At 37.2% G+C, this 23,745-nt stretch overlaps 1 protein-coding gene and 1 pseudogene across 1 annotated transcript in view; one reads left to right on the top strand and one right to left on the bottom strand.

Annotated features, from left to right (window-relative positions):
- LOC142221942 (uncharacterized) overlaps positions 1-23,745 on the top strand; it is a 618,143-nt gene that overhangs the window by 447,789 nt on the left and 146,609 nt on the right. Inside the window, exon 3 of the mRNA XM_075291829.1 lies at positions 6,182-6,382. Coding sequence (XP_075147944.1) covers positions 6,182-6,382 — 201 coding nt within the window. The remainder of the gene's footprint in view (positions 1-6,181; positions 6,383-23,745) is intronic.
- On the bottom strand, positions 7,589-15,063 carry LOC142219866 (small ribosomal subunit protein eS19A-like; annotated as a pseudogene).

The following is a 23,745-nucleotide window of genomic DNA, read 5'->3' as shown; positions in this document are numbered from 1 at the left end:
GCACAAGTAGTTATTCTTGATGTAGGTCGGATAGTATTGCAAATGAACCATATCGATTAACTTTTACGTATAGCGCCCATATAAACGAACCCTAAGATTTGGCTTGCGGAGCATCTAAGAGAAGCATATTTCATCCGATCTGACTGAAATTTGGTACATGGTGTTGATATATGGTCTCTAATAACCATGGTAAAATTGGTCCACATCGGTCCATAATTATATATAGCCCCCATATAAACCGATCTTCAGATTTGGCTTGCGGAGCCTTTAAGAGAAGCAAATTTCATCCGATCCGGCTGAAATTTGGTACATGGTGTTGATATATGGTCTCTAACAAGCGTGCTAAAATTGGTCCACATCGGTCCATAATTATATATAGCCCCCATATAAATCTATCCCCAGATTTCGCTTGCGGAGGCTCAAAGAGAAGCAAATTTCATCCGATCCGGCTGAAATTTGGTACATGATGTTAATATATGGTCTCTAACAACCATGCAAAAATTGGTCCATATCAGTCCACTTTTACGTATAGCCCCCATATAAACGGACCCCCAAATTTGGCTTGCGATTGCTCTAAGAGAAGCAAATTTTATCCGATCCGGCTAAAATTGGTCCATATCGGTCTACTTTTACGTATAGCCCCCATATAAACGGACCCCCAAATTTGGCTTGCGATTGCTCTAAGAGAAGCAAATTTCATCCGATCGGGCTGAAATTTGGTACATGATGTTAATATATGGTCTCTAACAACCATGCAAAAATTGGTCCATATCAGTCCACTTTTACGTATAGCCCCCATATAAACGGACCCCCAAATTTGGCTTGCGATTGCTCTAAGAGAAGCAAATTTCATCCGATCCGGCTGAAATTTGGTACATGATGTTAATATATGGTCTCTAACAACCATGCAAAAATTGGTCCATATCAGTCCACTTTTACGTATAGCCCCCATATAAACGGACCCCCAAATTTGGCTTGCGATTGCTCTAAGAGAAGCAAATTTTATCCGATCCGGCTGAAATTTGGTATAAGGTGTTAGTATATGGTCTCTAACAACAAGCAACAACCACCAACTTAATTCAATATCGCTCCCTGTTAAATAGCGCTCCAAGCTACTAAACACATATATGTTTATAGGCTATTTCTAAACTAATATATGTTTGCATCCAAGCATATTATATTTACAAACATTTTATGTCCCAAACATAATATGTTCTAACATATTAACATATATGTCCCAAACATGTTATGCTAGTTTATGAACATTATATGCTTGCACTCAAAAATATTGTGTTTAAAAATTTGTGTTCCAAACATATAATGTTTATAGCCAAACATATGAAAAACAGTCTTTTTCATCCGTGTACAGAAAATTTTGTCAAAATTTTATTTCTATGGAAAATTTTGTTACAATTTTATTTCTATACAAAATTTTGTTAAAATGTTATTTCTATAGAAAATTTTGTTAATTTAACATATACCACGTATGGACTTACTTACAATTTAGAAGACGGTGTTAGGAGGTTTTAACATACCTAGCCATCAGCAAGCGTTACCGCAACCCAAGTAATTCGATTGTAGATAGCAGTGTTTCGAAGAAGTTTCTACGCAATCCATGGTGGAGGGTACATAAGCTTCGGCCTGGCCGAACTTACTGCCGAACATATAACTTTATAACTTTATGAATATTCCTGAGAACTGAAACTTCTTCGAACATACCATAATCTTTGATATCATCGAATTCGCTGCCCAGAAGACGGGACTGAAGTACTTTGAATATGCGACGTTTGTTACTTTTCCTACATTGACGACGCGAATGTGACGTTTACGACGTTTACAACTTTGCAACAGTCGCAAACCTAAAAAAGTTTAATACAGACTATCTCTGATGTTCGCGTGGTTTGGACAGCACGGTGATCATCTCTGCTTCTGTGTAGTATCCCGCTATCTTCCCTTGCTTTTATTAAATCGGATTGTAGGAGAACATAATCTAAGAACACTTATCTTTATACAATTATCTTAGGAATTTATTCACATGAGTTCTGTCACATTGATTTACAAACAAATTAACTCTTTTGGAAGAACGATTTACCGGAATATTTTATGTTATGAGAATCCTGCACTTTAATAATGTGAATAAAAACACTAAGCCTGAAATCTTTGGCCTCACAACAATGTTTCTCAGTGCAGTAATTCCGTTTTGAACATCTTCAAAGCTTTATTGATGCGTTTCTTCAATATTGTGCATAAAGGCCATTTCAGTTAAAGAGAAATTACTACATAATTAATAGTTAATTAATCAATAGGTTTAACTTTGGGCATCTCCCCTGGCAAATTTTTAATTAAAAAGGCTATATATTGGCCATAATAAAATTCCAAAGATGATAGAACACCTCCTTGGGGTTTCTCCTTATTCAATAAATAAGACCCATGGTTGGGAATTCATATTTTAAGTCCTATATTCCCTTAGCAACATTTATAATTGACAATTAATATATGATTAACCTCGAATTCACGTTATCGATAATCTTTCAGTATCTAAAAAAGACACAAGAGTGAATTTATCGATAAATGAATTAGAATCCATATCATAGTTGAGAAAAAAAGGCCTTGCCCTAGGTGCCTAAGTACCATATACATCACTTTCACCATAATATTGATGTATATATCTCGACAATCATTTAAAACACACACCACCGTTATTTAAATTGGCCAATCAGCCGTCAAAGACCTTCACTTCATTTGTGTGTTCAATACAAAAAGGTATTATTGTACCATGATATTTTGCAATATTATTTTTTCTGAATCACACATATTCCATTTAAATTGCAATTTGTTGGCAATTGTGCACTCTTTAAATGAAGAAAGAAAAAAAAACAAAAACATAACAATACTGCAATAAAAAGTTCATCCAAGCCGATAGTCATATAAACTTCATCATAAATAACCAACAATATTTTCTCCCGTTGGAAAATATTTCTGGGAGCAATCTGGATGAGTAACTAAGCTAAAATCCTTCTTTGGATTCCACATTAATTTTGCTCGGATGAATTGTATAGGGTCCTCTGTATATGAAATAGAATAGCTCGAATTACATTGTTTGTAATGCAAACCAACGTGTGCTGCCATAGTTACATATTCTCTTAGAATAACATACGATGTGCTAACTTCTCTCGTATTGGTGGGTGATGGCTGTTCTATTAATATCACAGTTATAAATTGCTATAATGGAATCAGAGCCAGATCACAGTCAGGGATGAGTAAGAGGTTTAGTAAGGATGTGGTCTTTACGATTGAGTACATCGACTTGAGGCCAAGATTTGGTTAAACATGCTTCAATGTGATTTCTGATTAGCCACATCCAGATGCCACGGAAACTGCTTCCACGCTTAATAAAACTCACGGATTTCCAATTGGAGGTGCGCAAGATATGTAGCTGAGACCATACTCTGTAAACCAAACTGTTAGATACCATCTCAAATCTTTCCAAGGTGCTATCTTTTTTTTTTAGGTAAGGGTAGGAAAATGCTTTATGCACCTGACAGCGTGTCCACCCGTGTGCCGGACTCCAAATGGCTACCGGCTACCCATCCCTGTATGATTACCACCTAGGAACCGTTTTCGCATTACTTCGAGGTGGACCCCACGTGGTCTTAAACTAAGACTCTCGCTCACGCACGATTCACGTGATTCACGACAAATTCACAAGACTCACGATATTTTCCAAACGGGAGTGAGGAAAGGTAGATTAGATTAGGTTAGGTTACGTGGCAGCCCGATGTATCAGGCTCACTTAGACTATTCAGTCCATTGTGATAAAGGGTGATACGGTCACAATTTGGTCAATATAAACTTGATGTATTTCTTTCAATTTTGCATTTAAAAAACCTGAACACCACTCATTTTGAAGGTGTGTGTGTGTAGAATGTTGCTCCTATTTTGATTTTGGAATTCACTCTTCAGTTGTCAAAATACCGTCCAAGCAAAAAGAGCAGCGTATCAAAATTTTGCTCGCGCATCGCGAAAATCCGAGCTACTCGCACGCAAAGCTGGCAAAATCGCTAAAAGTTGCCAAATCAACCGTTACAAATGTAATTAAAGTGTTTAGGGAACGTTTGTCGACAGCCAGGAAGTCTGGATCGGAGGGAAGTCGAAAACTGGGAGCCGCTGAGATGACAAAGAGAGTTGCCGGTAGTTTCAAGCGAACCCCAAACCTCTCTCTCCGAGATGCCGCAAATAAGCTGGGTGTATCGTCTACAACCGTGCATCGAGCCAAAAAACGAGCCGGACTATCGACTTACAAGAAGGTAGTGACTCCAAATCGCGATGATAAACAAAATACGACGGCCAAAGCGCGATCCCGGAGGCTGTACACGACGATGCTGACGAAGTTTGACTGCGTGGTAATAGACGACGAAATCTACGACGAAACCTACGTCAAAGCCGACTACAAGCAGCTTCCGGGACAGGAGTTTTATACGGCAAAAGGAAGGGGAAAGGTAGCAGATATTTTCCTGAAAAAACACGTTTGTTCCGTACTGTTTTGGCCGGATTTGGCATCTTGCCATGACGGTAAAAAGGCCATGGAGTGGTACGCCGCCAACAACGTGCAGGTGGTTCCCAAGGACAAAAACCCTCCCAACACGCCAGAGCTCCGCCCAATTGAGAAATACTGGGCTATTGTCAAGCGGAACCTAAAGAAGTCAAAAAAACTGCTAAGGACTGCTAAGGCAAACTGGCTTTCTGCGGCGAAGAAGGTGGACAAGTTGGCTGAAAAAATGTTTGGTGTTCGGTCGTAGCAGGAATCGAACCCACGACCTTGTGTATGCAAGGCGGGCATGCTAACCATTGCACCACGGTGGCTCCCGTGGTGAAAAATTCAAACATACGATATAGTTCAACAGCTAAATTAATTTCAGTTAAGATACGAGTAAGAATTAAATCTTGATTTTTTCGTGAGCGTGATTTTGCAGAAATCTTATTCACGCTCATTCACGAACCGATTCTACTTCTCACGCACGGCATATTTCTTTTAGTCTCATTCCCGCACATTCATGAAAGTTGCTTGGATTTTGTTCAGGACCCACGTGATTCACGCGTGTCACGAATATTTTGTGTCACGCTAACACCTCTATTCTGTACCATCTTCTGGACTTATTTCTCGTAGAGACATGTCCAATTTCATCTTCTAGCGCTGTCCGTCGCTCTGCCGACCGGCTACATGTAAAGAATGCAGTTCTCTGAGATGCATTTCCCCATACGATGCAGATAGTTTTGAAAGTATCCAGAGAACATCTGCGCCCAGAGAAGGAATATGATGACCTCAAACATGTTTCATGAGCACCATGTTACTTTTTCACAGCGACCATGTAGCATTTTTGTCGTAAAAATATTCTTTTCTTGTCAAACATAACATGCTTTCCGAAATCAGATACATAATCTTCGAGAAAAGAACATGGTTTCCACGCTACATGCTACATGTTTTCCGTGAAAAAGTAACATTTTGCTCTTGTAACATGGTTTAGGTGACCATATTCCTTCTCTGCGTGTGAGTCATGTAAAACGTTACTTCTCCATAACTTCTTGCTCGCCATACATATACATATATCAGTTATAAGGCGGTGTGTCCATCTGCCCTTTGTCTCGTTCCTTCATCGTTCCTGCCATCTATCTCTGGTCTCTTGTTGAATGTTCGGTATCATGTCCGTCGCGTCTTGTTGTATAGCCTCGAAAAATGTTTGCCGCTCAATCGCCTGGAGGTGAATTGGGATCACTAATGCTGCTTCCACCGATACCGTATGGTATGCTCAAGTGATTCTCAGAGCTGCCGTTCTCTGTATTTACAGTAGCTTTTTCGCTCTAGTCCTTCTGTGTAGGGTCGAAGCCCAAATCTCACATACATACAGGAGTATACTGTTAGTCATATCCATGAGTATTATTGGGTGCTATATAAAGGTTTATATTTCCATATACATATATTTAAATCTGGGACGAAACACAATGTTATACCATCACAAACTTAAATTTTTGTAACCACCTTAAATATCGAATGCCATCAAAAGTGTTTTCCCTTAAATTTTGTTTATTTATTTTTGTAATTATACCATATAATTACCTATCTGAAAAAGCTATGAAAATCTCTAATGTTCTTCTATTATTTCTCATTTTGCTGTACTTTCAGAACCCTATGTCGTTGCATGGAAACGTGGCATTGCGATATTAACAGCTGGCTCTGTTAAAGTTACTCCAGATCCCCGTGTGCGTTTGGTGAATGGTTTTAATTTGCAAATACGTGATGCTGTGCCACAGGATGCGGGTGATTATATTTGTCAAATAGCAACAATGGAACCACGTGAAATTACTCATACCGTTGAAATATTGGGTAAGCATAAAGCTCTGTAGATGACACAGTATACATGCAAACGTACCGAGATTTATATGAAATCTCTATTACCACCCTGCCACCTACTCCCATTCCCATTCCCTCATTCAATAGCCTTGCATTGCTACACAACCAAACAAATACTTCCTCACAAAAATGAGGATGAAAATTAATAGGTTCACGTAGCATTCACGAGTGGCCCACACCATGAATGGTTTGAATACACATTCATATACGTGAATGTCCTTTTCAACGCATTGAGGCTAATGTCCGCTTCCATTATGCCTGCACCTGTGGATGAGTTCCAAATAGAAATTAGTCCCATAATCAGAGTACGGAAGAGCGATGTCATGGTTATTTGCAAAGTGCTAATATTTCCTGCATAATGACATGTGGCGAAATTAATTACCATTCAAAATGATTGTGAATATCGATGTGGCATGGACATGCTATGCAATTGAATCATTGGGGTGTATTAAATTATTTATACGTAGTGATGAAAGAAATATAAAGAAAATTAATATGGGTTGATAACATGGCTCATCAAAATTTAATCTGGATAGGAAAAGATGCATATTGTATTTAGCTTGATATCACTTTCAGACATAAAGCTAACCAAAAAAGGTATGCAAATATTCTTTTTGTATCCGGTGGTGAAAAATTGGCTCAGAAGCAATGAAATTTAACGGGCTTCGCAGGAACAAAAGCTTTGCAAAAAAAAATATGAAAAACTTTTTTTTTGATTAGAGCAGAAGCAATGAATTTAACATGGGCTTGTCATAGGATGACTGTCCACCATTTCAACAGTCGTTGCTCTGAATTTGCATCACATCTTAAGGTGTGATCCGAATTCAGTGTTTTGGATGTGAATTAAAAAAATTTTGATATTTGATATTGATATTGTCAAATAAATAATTTGTAATGATTTTTTTATGCATTCTAATGGATTGCGTAGAAATTTCTACTAAAGGCTGTAATGCACAATCGAACAAGGTATGTTATCTTAAAACTTCTTAACATCGTCTTCTAAGTTAGTCCATATGGGGTACATGTTACACAAAAAGGCAGATTACAAATAATATAATTCATTTATTGACCGGTATATACAGGGGATTCTATAAATAATTTTGAACCGGTATGAACCAATTTTTGAACGGTAATTAGAGAACCAGAAGGGAAATATGGGGGGATCGGATTATATTTTATTTTTACTTAATTACAAAAGTATGGATCTTTTTATTCACGTCAACAATACGTATTGTTAACACAACATTTATTCTGAGATGACAATGGGACCAGCTACCTTGGTTGCTTCACGTTGTTTGGAAACGATTTGATTTGCAATGCGATCCAAATCACGTTGACCCATTGGAGTCAATTTACGGCCACCATCGGGCTGCTTTTCAATAAGGCGGGCATGTTCCAAAGATTGCAAAGCTTTGCGAGCAGCACCATCAGCTGCACGACAGAAGTGGAACGGATATATAACCAGTCGGGATCATAAGGTGCCAATTCCTTGTATTTGGCAGTCTTATTGATATCCATTTGATCAGGAACCTTCTTGAAAAAGACTGGTAAAGTCTTTTTCAAGAAGCTGGCTACAGCCTTGACGCAAGCGTGTTGATCAATATCTTTTACAGTAACGCCGGCCAACTTGCTTGACAGAGAGAACCGGAAGAAATATGGAGGCTATATTTAACTATGAACCGATATGGACCAACTTTTGCGTGATTAATACCACAATTTAAGCAGCATCATGGCTTTTAGAAGCCGTATACAAATACAACGTTCTGAATTTCGACCGAATCGGATGAAATTTGCTCCTCCAAGAGGCTGCGAAAACCAAATCTGGTCATCGGTTTACATGGGGACTATATAGACCATTTTTTGCATGGTTTTTAGTGGCCATATATTAGGTTAGGTATAGTGGCAGCCCGATATTTCAGGCTGACTTAGGCTATGGTCACACTAGGCACATATTTGACCAAAATGAGTGTCAAACATTTTTCAAGAACCATTTTCCAAATATCTGGATATGGTTTTTGAAAATAATCCAATCATGATATGAGGTAAAAATTTCCGCTTTTTCGATTTCTGTCAAATATTTGCCTAGTGTGACCATTGACTGTTCAGTCAATTGTGATAACACAGTGGTGAACTTCTCTCTTATCACTGAGGGCTGTCCGATTCTATGTTTAGCTCAATGACAAGGGACCTCCTTTTTACAGCCGAGACCGAACGGCGATCAACATTGCAGTGAAAACACTTAGAGAAGTTTTGAAAACCTCAGAAATGACACCAGCATTACTGAGGTGGTATAATGCACCGCTGAAATCTTTTTGGTGTTTGGTCGAAACTGGGTTCGAACCCAAGACCCTGTGTATGTAAGGCGGTCATGCTAACCATTGCACCACGGCGTCTCCCTTAGTGCCCATATACTAACATAATATACATATACTAATATATATATATACATATACTAACACAACGTTCAAACAAATCGAATGAAATTTGCTTCTCCCAGAGGCTTCGAAGGTCAAATCTGGGGATCGGTTTATATGGGGGATAATTATGGACCGATATGGACTACTTTTAGCGTGGTGGCCATATACTAACACAACGTACAAACGAATCGAATGAAATTTGCTTCTGCCAATGCATCGGTTTATATAGACGCTATATATAATTATGAACCAATTTTTGCATGGCTATTAGAGGCCATGTACTAACACCACGTACCTAATTTCAACAGCATCAGACGAAATTTGCTTCTTTAAGAGGCTCCGCAAGCCAAATTTGGGGGTAGGTTTATATGTGGGTTGTACGTAAAGGTGATCCTATATGGCCCATTTGAAATACCATCCGATCTTCAACAATAACAACTACTTGTGCCAAGTTTCAAACCCATGTACTAACACCACGTACCAAATTTCAACCGGAACGGACGAAATTTACTTCTCTAAGGGGCTTCGCAAGCCAAATCTTTGGGTCGGTTTGCCATAAATTAAAAATCTAGAGTTATTTTAAGCCCACGGTGACCTTTGACGAATTTTTTATACCCTAAACCACATAGTGGTCAGGGTATAATAACTTTGATCTGCCAAAAATGTGCCTATCAGAAATATTAATTTGAGACCCCATAAAATATATACCGATCGACTCAGAATCACCTCCTTGGTGTCCGTCCGTCTGTCCATGTATTTGTTGTATTCCGGTCGCAATTATTAACCGATTTTGATAAAATTTGGTACAGGGTGTTTTTGGGCACAAGAACGAACGCTATTGAATTTGGAAGAAATCGGATCAAATTTAGATATTGCTCCCATATATATGTATGTAGCGCCCGATTACGACAAATAGGGTCATGTTGCGCTTATTTTCTAACCGATTCTCTTCAAATTTGTTAGATTTCATCGAAATCGGTTCAGATTTAAATATAGTTCCGATATATATGTATCGCCCGATTTTTCCATATATATGTATCGCCCAAATTTGATCATAAGTCCCTTATTTATCAACCGATCTTACTCAAAATTGGCCAAATCTAATATTCTGTTGTACTGATTATATGTGCCAAATATAATCGAAATCAGTTCAGATTTAGCTATAGCTCCATATATATGCATCGCCCGATTTTGACATATTTGGCCATAAAACCGTTAGATATCAATCGATCTTACTCAAATTTGGCGTACTGTATTCTTCTATAGTAGTGACTATATGTGCACAATATCATCCAAATCGCTTGAGATTTAGATATAGCTCCCATATATATAGCGCCCGATTTTGAAAAATTTTCCCCTTATAACCTTATTTTTGACCATAGTGGCATCATTTATTAACCGATCTTACTTATATTTAGCACAAGGTAGTCTCATCTAATATCAACCAAACCTGCAAAATTTAATCCAAATCGGTTCAGTTTTAGATATAGCTCCCATATATTTTTTCAAAAATGTACCCCTTATAACTTTATTTCTTATCATAATACCCCTATTTAGCAACCAATCTTACTTAAAATTAGCACACGGTAACCATCTTCCTCTATCAACCAAATCTGGAAAATTTCATCCATATCGGAAATGCGGTTTATCTCGCAAACCTATAACATTGATACCCCACAAACAATGTTTACTAATTCAGTAGGGGTGGTTTAGGGTATCATATAGCCGGCCCGCCCGACTTTCTACTTTACTCACTTGTTTTTATATCGGTTCATTTATTGGTATATATTATTGGTATATATTTATGTAATTTGGATCTCTAGAGGTATTTTAGGTTCACAAATAGGGACACCGATTAAAATGTGTATGGCTTCATGTTTCGCCTAAGCCCCAATTTAGTCCGATTTCCCTGACTTCTTATGCTTCTTGGATGTAATTACGTTTATAATGATTAAAAAGTATTAGGTGTAATTAGATTGTCATTGTTTTGACAACGTATTGAACTTGAGAGTTCATTTATGGAAAATTTAGAAAAATTTTCGCACGAGGTATTCCATTTTTCCCACAATTTACTTGGTTTTGTGTATCATCCCGAGAAATTAAAATGAAATACTTTTTTCCCGGGAATGGAAATGTTCCAAGAAAAAAAAAACCATATACTATGTTACTTCGTATAGGTCATAAGACAACAGAAAATGCCTGTGTATTGAAGTATAAATTTTGTTATACGAACAATACAGCACACAATGCCCTAGCTACGGAAATCATTAAAGCAAAAAGAAATGGCAAAACTCACACACGTTTGCTAAATCCCAAATTCTCTAAAGTGTGCCAATGTTCAAGAGGAACAGGAAACAAGCTAACATAGAATGTTAGGAAAAGAAATGCAGATTGGACTATAGGCACCTTTCCCCGCCGTCGTCAACATCTCTTTGAAAGTTCACAAACAAAGTTGAAAAATTGCTCAGTGAATACGGATGGATGGAGTCGTTGAACAAAACAAAACTAAGAAAAAAAGATAATATCTAAACGAATATGTTCTTGTTTGGTGCAACAATTTTTATATGAATTTAAATGTTGCCTTAAAGCAAGGCTGGAATGGAATTATATTTATATCTCATTTAAACATTCCTTTTAGCCACGCTTTTGTGTTGTTGCTGTTGTCGAGTAAATTGGCATAATTTCCTCTTTTATAGGTAGGGACCACCCACCTCGCAATAAGTGTCATTGTCGGCTCATATTGATGACATATTTATGTCATTTAATGATGGCTATCCGCATCACTCACATTCCGGTATAACTGCCGCAAAACTGCCGGATGTGGACACAACCCACGTCCAACCATTTACCAATGGGGCGGTGTATTTTTATACAAGTTTAGCATAACTTCTTATTGTGGAACTTTTTCTTATCGCATAATGTGCGTCTATCTGTTTGAACGAGGTTGCCAGATTTCAAGAGGTTACTCTAAGGATTTTCATCTGTAAATGTTGTAAAATGTCAGGATTATTTAATGAGAAGGCAATTATTGTTGGAAGGCCAATAAAAAATGCCTCAATTAAATATATTAGAAATGACTGTCATGTTGTAAGATTTCGAACCACTGCACATTAGGCCAAATGAACGAAATCTCACGCATAAAATCAATTTTTGAACTTGTGAAAATTAAACATTGAGTGCTACGAAAAAGTTGACAATACATTATAAAAAACAAATCCAAAATGGTAAAACAATATGGCAAGCCGTTTGGCCGTTTCAGGCCTCTTTGTTATTGATTTTTTTTCTTGAATTCATAGTTTAACATAGCAAGGTGCTTTAGAGATTTTTTCTGGTAAAAAAATGTTTTAAAGTCGTAAACTTAATTTGAAATATAAAATTTAAGTCAAGGTATGTACTTTTTGTAAAAATTAACAGCGATTGTAAATATTGTTTGGTTATTTAAGAAAAATGTGTGTACACACAAAAAAATAAAATATGAATTTGTACAAAAATTTGTACATTTTTATAAATTTATGGAATTTTTCATAAAAAATGTGTACACTTACATAATATATTGTTTTCATAAATACTTGTTATGAAATTATGAATTTTTTAATAATATGTACAGACGGTTTCATAAAATTAATGAAATTTTACTTAATATATCAAAAATACTGGTTTTCTCTTAGCGTGAGAGAGCCACATCATAGAGTTACTCTCATATGTATACAATACAATCATATAATACGAGACAAAAACCGAAACGTAACGTTTTGAAGGCAACACGTGATTTTGTTGTGTTTGAGTTTTTCAGTACAGTTTTAGTCGCCGTCGCGATTCGAAGATTTTTTATTGCTTTAGAAAAAATTGAAGAAAAACAATATTAACTGGAGGCGTTGGTGCTCATGTTTAGTAATAATATAAAATATTATAAAACTATGTTCTTTGCTGGCTGGATTTTAATGCGGGTTTTAATAAATTGGTTCATACATTTTGACCAATTATGCAGGCATTAACAATCAGGGGAAAAAATTTAAGAGAAAAGTTACATATAATGCATGACGTTTTTAGTATATAATATGTAAAAGTACATATTTTTCAATGAGAAAAATATGTATACTTCGTTTATAATATTAAAAATTACATTCATATTATGTACACATTCATAGTCAATGAAAACCTGTATTTTTTATTTTATGAATTGTTTTCATATAATTTATGAATCCCGTGTTTGGAAAATTTTTGTGAACACTATTCATAAAATAAATGTATTATTTTTTTGTGTGTATGTCCCATGTTGTCTGGAGTAATGTATGTCCCATGTTATCTGGAGTAGAACTTATTATAATGGAACGGATTGGTAGAGTTCTATACTGCGTTAGAAAGGTTGAGATGTTGTCTTTCTTACAAACATAAATGTGTCTGCTTATAATTGCTACCCCATTATAACTATGGTGTTACAATCGAAACGCAAAAATAGATTAAAAATTGGATAGAAAACAACTCCCATTGCTGTAATAATAATGCAAAAACATTAAAAAGAGAGAAGTCTACCATGACTTAATTTACATGCCTTTTACAATTACATGCAAGTTTATTTCTTGGTAAAAATCTAATCTGTATGTCAAGATTGATTCTCCCCACTAAAGTAATGAAGCATTTGGCAAACCCGAAAACTAAAGGGTGATACGGTCAAAATTTGGTCAAAAATCATTTCTTTTTATTTAAAAATTTATTTATTTAAAATTTATTTATTTAAAAAATCATTTCTTTTTCAAGTTCAATTAGTATAAAATTCAGGAAAAATATTCAGTTAGGCTTTCGCTTTTCCAAATCCGAATTGCCGGGCCTCACGCTTGACACCTACCATCAGATTTTGTACAGCCACCTTGTCCACCTTCTTCGCCGCAGAAAGGCAGTTTGCCTTGAAGTGCTGCTCATCATTAGCAGTTTTTTGGTCTTCTTTAGGTTCCGCTTGACAATAGCCTAGTATTTCTCAATTGGGCGGAGCTCTGGCGTGTTGGGAGGGTTCTTGTCCTTGGGAACCACCTGCACGTTGTTGGCGGCGTACCACTCCATGGCCTTTTTACCGTAATGGCAAGATGCCAAATCCGGCCAAAACAGTACGGAACAACCGTGTTTCTTCAGGAAAGGCAGCAGACGTTTATTTAAACACTCTTTCACGTAAATTTCTTGGTTGACAGTCCCGGAAGCTATGAAAATGCTGCTTTTCAAGCCACAGGTACAGATGGCTTGCCAAACCAGATATTTCTTTGCGAACTTTGACAGTTTTATGTGCTTGAAAATATCTTTTGCCGTATAAAACTCCTGTCCCGGAAGCTGCTTGTAGTCGGCTTTGACGTAGGTTTCGTCGTCCATTACCACGCAGTCAAACTTCGTCAGCATAGTCGTGTACAGCCTCCGGGATCGCGCTTTGGCCGTCGTATTTTGTTTATCATCGCGATTTGGAATCACTACCTTCATGTAGGTCGATAGTCCGGCTCGTTTTTTGGCACGATGCATGGTTGTAGACGATACACCCAGCTTATTTGCGGCATCTCGGAGAGAGACGTTAGGGTTTCGCTTGAAACTACCGGCAACTCTCTTTGTCGTCTCAGCGGCTTACGGTTTTCGATTTCCCACCGATCCAGACTTCCTGGCTGTCGACAAACGTTCCCCAAACACTTTAATTACATTTGTAACGGTTGATTTGGCAACTTTTAGCGATTTTGCCAGCTTTGCGTGCGAGTAGCTCGGATTTTCGCGATGCGCGAGCAAAATTTTGATACGCTGCTCTTCTTGCTTGTACGGCATTTTGACAACTGAAGAGTGAATTCCAAAATCAAAATAGGAGCAACATTCTACACACACACACACCTTCAAAATGAGGGGTGTTCAGGTTTTTTAAATGCAAAATTGAAAGAAATACGTCAAGTTTATATTGACCAAATTTTGACTGTATCACCCTTTACTCCGTGTACAAAATAAACCCACGACCTGATTTGCGTCGCCATACCGTGAACATAAATATCATTCGAAATTTCAATTAAATCGTTTCAATTACGCGACAATATGTGAAAACAAGAACTGAATTTAAAAAAATCTGGCAACACTACCTGTGACCAGTGTTAGGCATAGTAAGTGAACAACTTTTCTTTTTGTTCATAACGAATTTACTTTACTAAGCACATATTTTGGTGACCAAATTATTTGACCACCATTATACTTTGATAATATTTTAGCAGTTGTTGCTACCATTGTATATTTGTTTCGGAATATGTTCTCGCTCTCTCTTTCTTTCCGTCTCCCCTATAAATGTTTAATATGTTTTTGTGTTAAATTATGTTCATAAAAGCATGGAATCTGATTCTTTTGTAACGCAAATTGTCGAAATTTGGAAACAAAAAAAAAAAAAAACAACAACAAAAAAAAATAAAGGCAAAACTTTTTCTTTTTATATTACATTATTTTGCCATCATAATCGTTGTTGTTGTTTTGATCATTGTCGTCCTCATTTTCATTCTCAGTCATTGTTGAGGTCGTCATCAACAGCAATATGGGTATCATCATAGTGGACAATGCCATTGTCCACATCAAATGCAGAGGAATGAATAACAATATCAGCCATTAAGTCAGGAGTTTGGAGGAGAAAAACAAGCACCCACTATCTTTGTTTTTTTCCCTGATATATGCTAGTGGGGAATAATTTTATAAATGAACTTATTTAATGGAATGCGGTAAGCATTGGTGCTTTTCATTGAATGCATGAACATATATTGGCAATATTAATTCTGATAAAACAAAGAAGCATGTATATACGGCCGCAAGTATGGGGCAGGCTAAATCTTATATACCCTCCACCATGGATTGCGTAGAAAATTTTACAAAAGACTGTGTCATTTGCAATCGAATTACTTGGGTTGGGGCAAGGTATCTTAAAAGTTTTTAACATTTTCTTCTAAATTGTGTGTTAATCTATATGGAATAGATGTTAGACAAAAAGGACAGATTAAATAACTATTTAAATAAATTTAGTTTTTGATCGGTTTATATAGAAGAGTTGACAAATAATTATGAACCCTTATGAACCAATTTTCACATGGTTAGGTTAGGTTAGGTGGCAGTCCGATGTATCAGGCCCACTTAGGCTATTCAGTCCATTGTGATACCACATTGGTGAACTTTTCGCTTATCACTGAGTGGTGCCCGACTCCATGTTAAGCTCAATGACAAGGGACCTCCTTTTTATAGCCGAGTCCGAACGGCTTTCCACATTGCAGTGAAACCACTTAGAGAAGCTTTGAAACCCTCAGAAATGTCACCAGCATTACTGAGGTGGGATAATCCACCGCTGAAAAATTTTTTGTTTTCGGTCGAAGCAGGAATCGAACCCACGACCTTGTGTATGCAAAGCGAGCATGCTAACCATTGCACCACGGTCATATACTAACACTACGTAACGGATGAAATTTGCTCCTCCTAGAGGACCCGCAAGCCCTATCTAGGGATCCGCTTGTATGGGAGCTATATATAATTATGGACCGATATGGACTAATTTTTGCATGGTTGCTAAAGGCAAAAGTTTAACACCACGTACCAAATTTAAACCGGTTCCGATGAAATTTGCTCCTCCAAGAGCTTCCGCAGGCAGACTCTGGGGGTCGGTTTATTTGTCCGTTTTGGCCCATTTGCAATACCATCTGACCAAAGAATGAAGCCGACTCATTTTTGTCGGCGGCGGCTGACACTAAATTTGTGCCTAGTATATGACCTCTAACAACCATGCAAAGATTGGTCCATGTCGGTCCATAATTATATATAGGCCACATACAAACCTATTCCGCGCTTCCTCCTGATGCAAATTTCATCCGATCTGGTCCTCTAATTACCGGTTTATATGGGGGCTATATATAATTATGGACCGATGAGGACCAATTTTGGCATGATTGTTAGAGACCATATACCAACACCATTCTATAGAAAGAAAATTTTGACAAAAATGTCTACAGAAATAAAATTTTAACAAAATTTTCTATAGAAATAAACTTTTGACAAAATTTTCTATAGAAATAAAATCTTGGTAGATTATTTTTGGCTCGAGTGGCAACCATGATTATGAACCGAATAAAATTTGAACAAAATTTTCTATAGAAATATAATTTTGACGATGATGAAAATTTTATTATGAACCGAATAAAATTTTAACAAAATTTTCTCTAGAAATAAAATTTTGACAAAATTTTCTATAGAAATAAAATTTTGACAAAATTTTCTATAGAAATAAAATTTTGGTAGATTATTTTTGGCTCTAGTGGCAACCATGATTATGAACCGATATGGATCAAGTTTTGTTTGATTGGACCAATTTTGGTATGGTTGTTAGCGACCATATACTAACACCACGTTACTAATTTGAACCGGATCGGATGAATTTTGCTCCTCCAAGAGGCTCCGGAGGTCAAATCTGGAGAACGTTTTATATGGGGACTATATATAATTATGGACAGATATGGACCAATTTTTGCACGGTCGCTAGAGACCATATACCAATACCATGTACCAAATTTCAGCCGGATCGGATGAAATTTGCTTCTCTTAGAGGCTCCGCAAGCCAAATCGGGGGATCGGTTTATATGTGCGCTATATATAATTATGGACCGATGTGGACCAATTTTTGCACGGTTGCTAGAGACCATATACCAATACCATGTACCAAATTTCAGCCGGATCGGATGCAATTTGCTTCTCTTTGAGGCTTCGCAAGCCAAATCTGGAGATCGGTTTATATGGGGGCTATATATAATTAAGGACGGATATGGACCAATTTTTGCATGGTTGTTAGAGACCATATACTAACACCATGTACCAAATTTCAGCCGGATCGGATGAAATATGCTTCTCTTAGAGACTCCACAAGCCAAATCAGGGGATCGGTTTATATGGGGGCTATATATAATTATGGACCGATGTGGACCAATTTTTGCGTGGTTGTTAGAGACCATATACTAACACCATGTACCAAATTTCAGCCGGATCGGACTAAATATGCTTCTCTTAGAGGCTCCACAAGTTCGGTTTATATAGGGGCTATATATAATTATGGACCGATATGGACCAATTTTTGCATGGTTGTTAGAGACCATATACCAACACCATGTACCAAATTTCAGCCAGATCGGATGAAATATGCTTCTGTTTGAGGCTCCACAAGCCAAGTATGGGGATCGGTTTATATGGGGGCTATATATAATTATGGACCGATGTGGACCAATTTTTGCATGGTTGTTAGAGACCATATACCAACACCATGTACCAAATTTCAGCCGGATCGGATGAAATATGCTTCCCTTAGAGGCTCCACAAGCCAAAACTGGGGATCGGTTTATATGGGGGCTATATATAATTAAGGACCGATATGGACCAGTTTTTGCATGGTTGTTAGAGACCATATACCAACACCATGTACCAAATTTCAGCTTTATCGGATGAAATATGCTTCTGTTTGAGGCTCCACAAGCCAAATCTGAGGGTCCCTTTATATGGGGGCTATACGTAAAAGTGGACCGATATGGCCCATTTTCAATACCATCGGACCTACATCGATAACAACTACTTGTGCCAAGTTTCAAGTCGATAGCTTGGTTCGTTCGGAAGTTAGCGTGATTTCAACAGACGGACGGACCGACGGACGAACATGCTTAGATCGACTCAGAATTTCACCACGACCCAGAATGTATATACTTTATGGGCTCTTAGAGCAATATTTCGATGTGTTACAAACGGAATGACAAAGTTAATATACCCCCATCCTATGATGGAGGGTATAAAAACAAGTATATACGGCCGTAAGTTCGGCCAGGCCGAATCTTATGTACCCTCCACTATGGATTGCGTAGAAACTTTTACGAAAGACTATCAACCACAATCGAATTACTTGCATTGTGGTATCTTAAAACTTCTTAACATCGTTTTCTAAATTGTGAGTTAGTCCATACGTGGTAAGTCTACAAATAATTACGAATCGATATGGACTTTTGCACGGTACGTAGAGAGCCAGAATTGAAATATAGAGGTCGCCTTTATGGGGGCTATATACAATTATGAACTTGATATGGCCCAATTTTTGTTTGATTGGGGATCGAATTATCTGAGGGCTATATATAGGCATGATTGTTAACGGCCATATACTATCACAATGTACCAAATTTCAACTGACTCGGATGAAATTTGCTCCTCCAAAAGGCTCCAAAACTAAATCTCGGGATTGGTTTATATGGGGGCTATAAGATTATGGACTGATATGGACCACTTTTGACATGGTTGTTAAATATCATATACTACCACCACGTACCAAATTTCAACCAGATCGGATGAATTTTGCTTCTCCAAAAGGCACCGGAGGTTAAATCTGGGAATCGGTTTATATGGGGGCTATATATAATTACGGACTAATATGAACCAATTCCTGCATGGTTGTTGGATACCATATACTAACATCACGTATCAAATTTCAACCGAATCGGATGGATTTTGCTCTTCCAAGGGGCTCCGGAGGTCAAATCTGGGGTTTGGTTTATGTGGGGGCTATATATAATTATGGTCCCATTTCGACCAATTTTTGCATGGGTATTTGAGGCCATATATTAACACCACGTTCCAAATTTCAACTGAATCAGATTAATTTTGGTCTTCCAAAAGGCTCCGGAGGTCAAATCTGGTGATCGGTTCATATGGGGGCTATATTTAATTATGGACCGATGTGGACCAATTTTTGTATGGTGGATTATCCCACCTCAGTAATGCTAGTGACATTTCTGAGGGTTTCAAAGCTTCTCTAAGTGGTTTCACTGCAATGTGGAACGCCGTTCGGACTCGGCTATAAAAAGAAGCTCCCTTGTAATTGAGCTTAACATGGAATCGGGCAGCACTCAGTGATAAGTTCAGAGAAGTTCACCAATGTGGTATCACAATGGACTGAATAGTCTAAGTGAGCCTGATACATCGGGCTGCCATCTAACCTAACCTCATTCCCTCTGGAAACTGAAGTCAAATGTGTTATTTCGCTAGTGCACATGATTTTCATGGGTTTTCCCAACATATTTTTTGCAAAAGTTTGCTTTCCTTTCTTGTGCTAATTTTATTTTTGTTTTGCAAACATAAGCCACAGTGATTTATGTTTCGGTCAACTAATATCGTTTTATGGTTTCCATTTATATTTTAACACACTTTTCACAACACATATTAATCCACCATAAATTTTGAACGTTACTGCATTCATATGTTTTCCATGCATAATGTTCTCCAAAAATTATGTGTTAAAATGACTTTTGAAGCCCTAATGGTGTGCCCTTGTTGGCGCTAATCGTTGACTACGGAAGTTAGGTCAATGAGCCACGATGGAAGTAGGTGGAGGAGGGGGCGTCAACAAACAAACAACAAGTACTAAAAACCACTAATTAAAATTAATATTTGTTCAAATTACAACATAATCAAAATGTGAATGTACCAACCCCAGAAACTACATCTGTTGTTATGTGTTAACATGACATTATAATGCATAAATAGATTGAAAAAGTATTTTTTTTTATTTTTTGTAAATATAACGGCACGTAACATATAGTGACAGTAATTGAAGAGTAAATAGAGCTATGCAAACCGATTATTATGCAAAGGTGGAGAGTGAAGTACTGTAGAACTTTCTCACCCTGGTCAATATTGTGGTACACCAGTCGGTAATCTCGGTCCTTGTGAAGTTCTAAGTCAAACTAGCGATGTTCGTTCGTCCGTCTTGAGATCTCACATACGGAGGGGCAACTACAAGTAGTTGTTATTAATCTGGGTCAGAGTATTGTAAATGGGCCATATCGGATCACTCTTAAATACAGCCCTCATACAAACCGACTCCCAGATTTTACTTCCAGAGCTTTTTGAAAGAGAATATTTTATCCGATATGGCTGAAATTTGGTACGTGATTTAAGTATAAGCTCTCTTACAACAATGCTAAAAATAGTCCAAATCGGTCCATAAATATATGAAGCCTCGATTTGTACCGGTTGAATTTTGGTACGTGATGTATGTGTACAAAATTGTTCCAAATCGGTCCATTATTTCATATCGGTTCATAATTTTACATAACTCCAATATTAAACGATCCCCAAGATTTAACTTCAGGAGTCTCATGGAATAAAAAAATTTCATGCAATCCGGTTAAAATGTACATCTCTAATTACCGTTGGAAAGTGGTTTATATCAGTTCATAATTATTTATAAAATTTTCTATATTAACCGATAAAGAACTGAATTGGCTTATATAGGTATTTAATCGGTCTTTTTATACCCTCTACCATAGGATAGGAGGTATATTAACTTTGTCATTCCGTTTGTAACACATCGAAATATTGCTCTAAAACCCCATAAAGTATCGTGGTGAAATTCTGAGTCGATCTAAGCATGTCCGTTCGTCCGTCTGTTGAAATCACGCTAACTTCCGAACGAAACTAGTTATCGACTTGAAACTTGGCACAAGTAGTTGTTATTGATGTAGGTCGGATAATATTGCAAATGGGCCATATCGGGCCACTTTTACGTATAGCGCCCACATTAACGGACCCCCACATTTGGCTTGCGGATCCTCTAAGAGAAACAAATTTCATCCGATCCGGCTGAAATTTGGTACATGGTGTTAGTATATGGTCTCTAACAACCATGCAGAAATTGGCCAACATCGGTCCATAATTATATATAGCCCCCATATAAACCGATCCCCACATTTGGCTTGCGGAGCCTTTAAGACAAGCAAATTTCATCCGATCCGGCTGAAATTTGGAACATGGTGTAAGTATACGGTCTCTAACAACTATGAAAAAATTGGTCCACATCGGTCCATAATTATATACAGTCTCCATATAAACCGATCCCCAGATTTGACCTCCGGATCCTCGTGGAAGAGCAAAATTCATCCGATTCGGGTGAAATTTGATACGTCGTGTTAGTATATGGTCTCTAACAACCATGCAGGAATTGATCCGTGTCGGTCTATAATTATATGTAGCCCCCATATAAACCGATCCCCAGATTTGACCTCCGGAGCTTCTTGGAAGATCAAAATTCATCTGATTCAGTTGAAATTTGGTACGTGGTGTTAGTATATGGACTCAAACACCCATGCAAAAATTGGTCGAAATCTGTCCTTAATCATATATAGCCCCCATATAACATGATTGACCGATCCTGAGATTTGGTTTTGGACCCTCTTGGAGGAGTAAATTTCATCCAAGTCAGTTGAAATGTGGTACATTGTGCTATTATATATACTTTTGGATCGCATGCTAAATTTTAGATCTCACATTTCTATGACTGTAAATAAGGCCTATGGATCATTTGGATTTGTCAAGCGCTGGAGTAAGGAATTTTCTGACCCATTTGTTACAAGAAATTTATATACTTCACTTGTGCGTCCTATCCTGGAATATGGATCTGTAATTTGGGACCCACAGTACCAAATTCATTGCAATCGTATTGAATCTGTTCAGAAACAATTTTTACTGTTTTGTTTACGTCGGAATAACTGGACACCTGAAACCTTGCCGTCTTACAAAGAAAGACTATCGCTCATCAAATTACCTACACTGAAAAGTAGACGTACCATGCTGAATATCTGTTTTATGGTTGATTTAATTAACGGAAGATTTAAATCTGAGTTCCTTATTAACAGCATATCATTCAATGTTCCCTTTAGACCTACCCGCAACTTTGAACTGCTCCACATTGAATACTTTCGAACGAACTTTGAAAACAACGATCCACTTCGCCGTCTTTGTAAAGAATTCAATAAATTTTATTATTATCTTGATTTGTCAGAAGAGAAATACAATGTAAAGAAAAAGATAACATTATTATTAAATACTTGATATATTAACAAACAATATGTATATAATGTAATATATTAAATTAGTCTGTAAGGGTTTAATCCATAGATGAAAATAATAAAAAAAAAAAAAAAAAAAAAAAAATATGACCGTTAACAACCATGTCTAACTAGGTCCATATCGGTCTATAGTTATATATAGCCCTCAGATAAATCGATCCCCAATCACACAACAATTGATCCATCACAAGTTCATAATTGTATACAGTCCCCATATAAGCGACCCCCATATTTCAATTCTGGCTCTCTAATTACCGCGCAAAAGCTCATACCGCTTCGTAAATATTTGTGGACTTTCTTATATATAGCGGTCAAGAACTGAACCGCTATATCTAATATATACCACGTATGGACTAACATAACATACAGGTTAGAAGACGATGTCAAGAAGAATTAAGATACCTTGCCATCGATTGTGGCAACGCTGTCTTTCGTAGAAGTTTCTACGCAATCCATGGTGGAGGGTACATAAGATTCGGCCTGGCCGAACTTACGGCCGTATAAACTTGTTTTAAATCATGGCCTTCAATCGACCGACAAAGCCTTCACACGCTGCATGAAATTGGGTCCGCGGCGTTTTGGTCCATTCCCGGCGAACTTCAGTCTCGAGATGATCAAAACATTCGTATTTTTTTTAGTACCAGCCTTACTCTCCAAAATTCTCTAAAGGTAAAAGTCCATTTTCACCGTCCAAAAAAAGCATTTTTGCCGATCACGCACAGAAAAAAGTCTGTTGTAAAGCTGACGCCAAAATTAACTAATACATATTGCAAAAACTTTTTTTTTTAGTTCATTTTTAAAATTTTGTAAGAAATTTTCCGCCAGCCCAACGATTATTTCTTCATTCCAAGTATGTCTCAAAAATTTTATGAACTTAATGACAGTAAAATTTCAATGACATACAGATTAGTTTAATTCTAACTAAAACAAAAGAAGTTTCTAGTACACTTCTCAAAAATAGTAAGAATGAACTACAGCGTGCTTAAAATGGGAATGATCTGGCGCCTAAGAT

The sequence above is a fragment of the Haematobia irritans genome, chromosome 1 (genome assembly GCF_050003625.1).
Source record: "Haematobia irritans isolate KBUSLIRL chromosome 1, ASM5000362v1, whole genome shotgun sequence".
In the NCBI taxonomy this organism is placed as follows: domain Eukaryota; kingdom Metazoa; phylum Arthropoda; class Insecta; order Diptera; family Muscidae; genus Haematobia; species Haematobia irritans.
The sequence above is the reverse complement of the archived record's forward strand: the minus strand, read 5'-3'. Positions and strand labels throughout refer to the sequence as shown.